Source organism: Leuciscus leuciscus, assembly GCF_965113295.1.
Source record: "Leuciscus leuciscus genome assembly, chromosome: 7".
Taxonomy (NCBI): Eukaryota; Metazoa; Chordata; class Actinopteri; order Cypriniformes; family Leuciscidae; genus Leuciscus; species Leuciscus leuciscus.
Window position 1 is genome coordinate 32,421,106 of NC_138731.1, and position 2,796 is coordinate 32,423,901.

The window sequence follows — 2,796 nt, forward strand, 5'->3', positions numbered from 1 at the left end:
GAAAACCCAACATTAAGAAATACATGAGGCTGAGAGGTCTCACTCTCAGCCTCACGGGCAAATCTGAAATACAGAAAAGGCCCCGAACCCTCTGCTGCATTTCATTATATAGTCAGGACCTCTTTCACTTGGAAACATCTTTTAACAATGGAAATTTGCATTCAGAGGTTACACCTTTGGGTGTAGGGAGACCATTTGTCTAGAGGCCAACCCCTCCCTGTATGTCAGTTATCCATAAACTCTCAAAAGCCTAATTACCTTTTGTTTTACTTATTTGGAAATTAGACATTTGTACCAGTCGCACTGAGACATTTTAAATGATTAGGGTTAGGGTTAACCCCTTCCCTGATGATGACTTCATTTAATGTCATTCCACTAACCATATCCTCTAACCTCTAGCCATGCAATATATTATATTTTTATATACATTAATTTGATTGTCCACAATGCACATGATTTGCTTTGTCAATGCTTTTATTAAACTGAGGAGTGTTACAGAGAAAATATTGAGAAGAGATTTGATTTCAGAATAACATTTTTGTGAATATAAGATCAGAAAAAGTACATGTTGTACAGTCAAAGTACATGTGGAGCAGGATGACTGCATATGATCTCACACGTCCGCAACACAAACATAGTTCTTTGAGCCTGAACAGGACGCATCGTTCCAGCAATGGTTAGCTGTAGGGTGGAATAATGAAATAAGTTATTCTGATCATTATAGTGGTGTTAGAATCAAAATAAAATAGAATGTTCACCTTAAGGCACTTTGTGAAATCCAAATGAGTCATTTCATGTTACAGTATGATATGAAATTATAGTATTGTAAATTACATAAACATTTTTTAAAAACAGTGCATTCTCACAGGTCCAGTTGATCTCCAAGCAGTTCTCGGAGTTGGGACCACCGTTATTGTTAGGTTCTGTAGAGCACCAGTTGGTAAAGTCAGCATTCACAGTTCCATCACTCCACAACCACTGTCCGTCCTAATGAGTGAAGAGAATGAATACAAAAAGTGCACTACTGTAGTCAGACTTAAGTAAGAAGCTAATTAAGTTTGGCTTTGAAGTCAAACCATCTTCAAACATTGCATTTACTGTTTCAAGCAGAAATTTAGTTTAGACAAACAAATGGCACACTTTAACTTACTTGTTCACCATCATGACCACCAATCCACGATACTGTGGAAGGAGAAGGCAACAGACTCTGCAGGAAATCATTTTCCGGTTTGCTATGCACAGATGCAAGATTTGCACCAAGAGTTTGACAGTTTTTCTGAAGAGAAAGATTTTTTTTGTCAATATAAAATCTAATCTTTTTAGCAGAAAGCAGAAGTGACTTTTTAAACTACATTTTAGTCATTTGCAAACAAAGTCTGCTCTGATTGATTATTTGATCAGTATCAGTTTTCTGTATTATTTATTTGCAGAATAGAAAGTTTTACTTTTTAAAATATATATAAAAAAATTCCCACTTTATATGAAGTGTCTTTAACTAATATGTACTAACATTTAAATTATGCATTTGATTCAGTGCATTTATGGTGTACATACATGTTTTTGCATTGTACTTATATTTTAAAAAAATGCATCCAATTAATACAGCTGTAATTAATTTCTGTAATTAGATATATGATTACACTGTTGATTCGTCCCTTACACCTTAACCCACCCTTAAACCTAACCATACCATCAAACCTGTCCCTAACCTTAACCATTTCCCACCTCAATAGCAGCAAAAGTGTTTTACATCAACATATTAAGTATTGTACTGAACTATTTATTTATTTACTTAGATGTAAAGACACCTAATAGAAAAGTGTTGTCCAAATCACCTTGTTGTAACTAATACATTACCTCTGCTGTGATCCAGGGAACCGACTGAGGGAAGTACTTGTAGCACCGGAGTCCAAAATTTTTCCATCCATAGGGGCATTTTTCAACTAAATGAACTGTGCATCCAGTACATAAATGTTATAGGGCTTTTGTAATACTCACAGCAAAGAATGTTTTTATTTTGTATTATTTTATGTAGCTTATTTAATATTTGTGTGATTATGTGCCTAAATTATAGTGTACTTTGACACTGTAAATCCCTCATTAATCATGTAGATATTAGTAAATGGAATAATGTACATTTCCAAAATGCTCTATTAAAGGGTTTCACAATTAAATGTTTAAGGTTGTAAAGGTTACCTTCTGCATTTCCCATGGAGAAGATAATGAAAAGAAGAATTAGACTTTTCAGCATTGCCATCATGAACCTGAAATGAACCAAAAAATGAATAAGCAGGAAAGGGTAAATGTCTGTAGGCACTGTGGATTATCATTGCATTTTAAATTTAAAGCACAACGATACTTTAACAATTTTATTCAGTAGGTTTCTGTTTCAAAAACTCACCTTGATTTTCAGATAGCCTAGTTGAATCTCAGAGGAAGTTTTTGTGAAGTTCCAAAAAGAGCCCTGCTTTTATACTTTAATGTCACTTAATGTGTACTTAAAGTCACGAGAATGAAACAGGATGTGATTGTTTGGTATGTAGCCTAAACTTTCGTTCACAAATATTGGATAATGAGATGAGATAAGCCTGTAGAAATGTAAATGTTAAAAAACGAAATATGAGTGAGTATTTTAAATATTTATAGTTGTTAGTCATAAGGGATATTTATCGTGTGTATACATATGACACTTCTTCCTTAATAAACTTGAGAATGTTGTGGTATTCCACTTTGCGTCTGCTTGATCATCCTCACGAGATCAATCTCGCCCTGCTGCTGCCACACATCACAGGGGTT

At 34.3% G+C, this 2,796-nt stretch overlaps 1 protein-coding gene across 1 annotated transcript; it reads right to left on the reverse strand.

Moving 5' to 3' along the window:
* Nucleotides 1-453: 453 nt before the first annotated feature.
* LOC309503774 (ladderlectin-like) lies at nt 454-2,490 on the reverse strand. Its single transcript, XM_082176577.1, has 6 exons — nt 2,402-2,490; nt 2,197-2,264; nt 1,858-1,952; nt 1,151-1,276; nt 867-987; nt 454-681 (listed from the first exon to the last, which is right to left on the reverse strand). Exons 2-6 carry the CDS (start codon nt 2,258-2,260, stop codon nt 614-616), a joined length of 474 nt encoding a protein of 157 aa, XP_082032703.1. The 5' UTR covers nt 2,261-2,264; nt 2,402-2,490; the 3' UTR covers nt 454-613.
* Between the last annotated feature and the right edge of the window lie 306 nt (nt 2,491-2,796).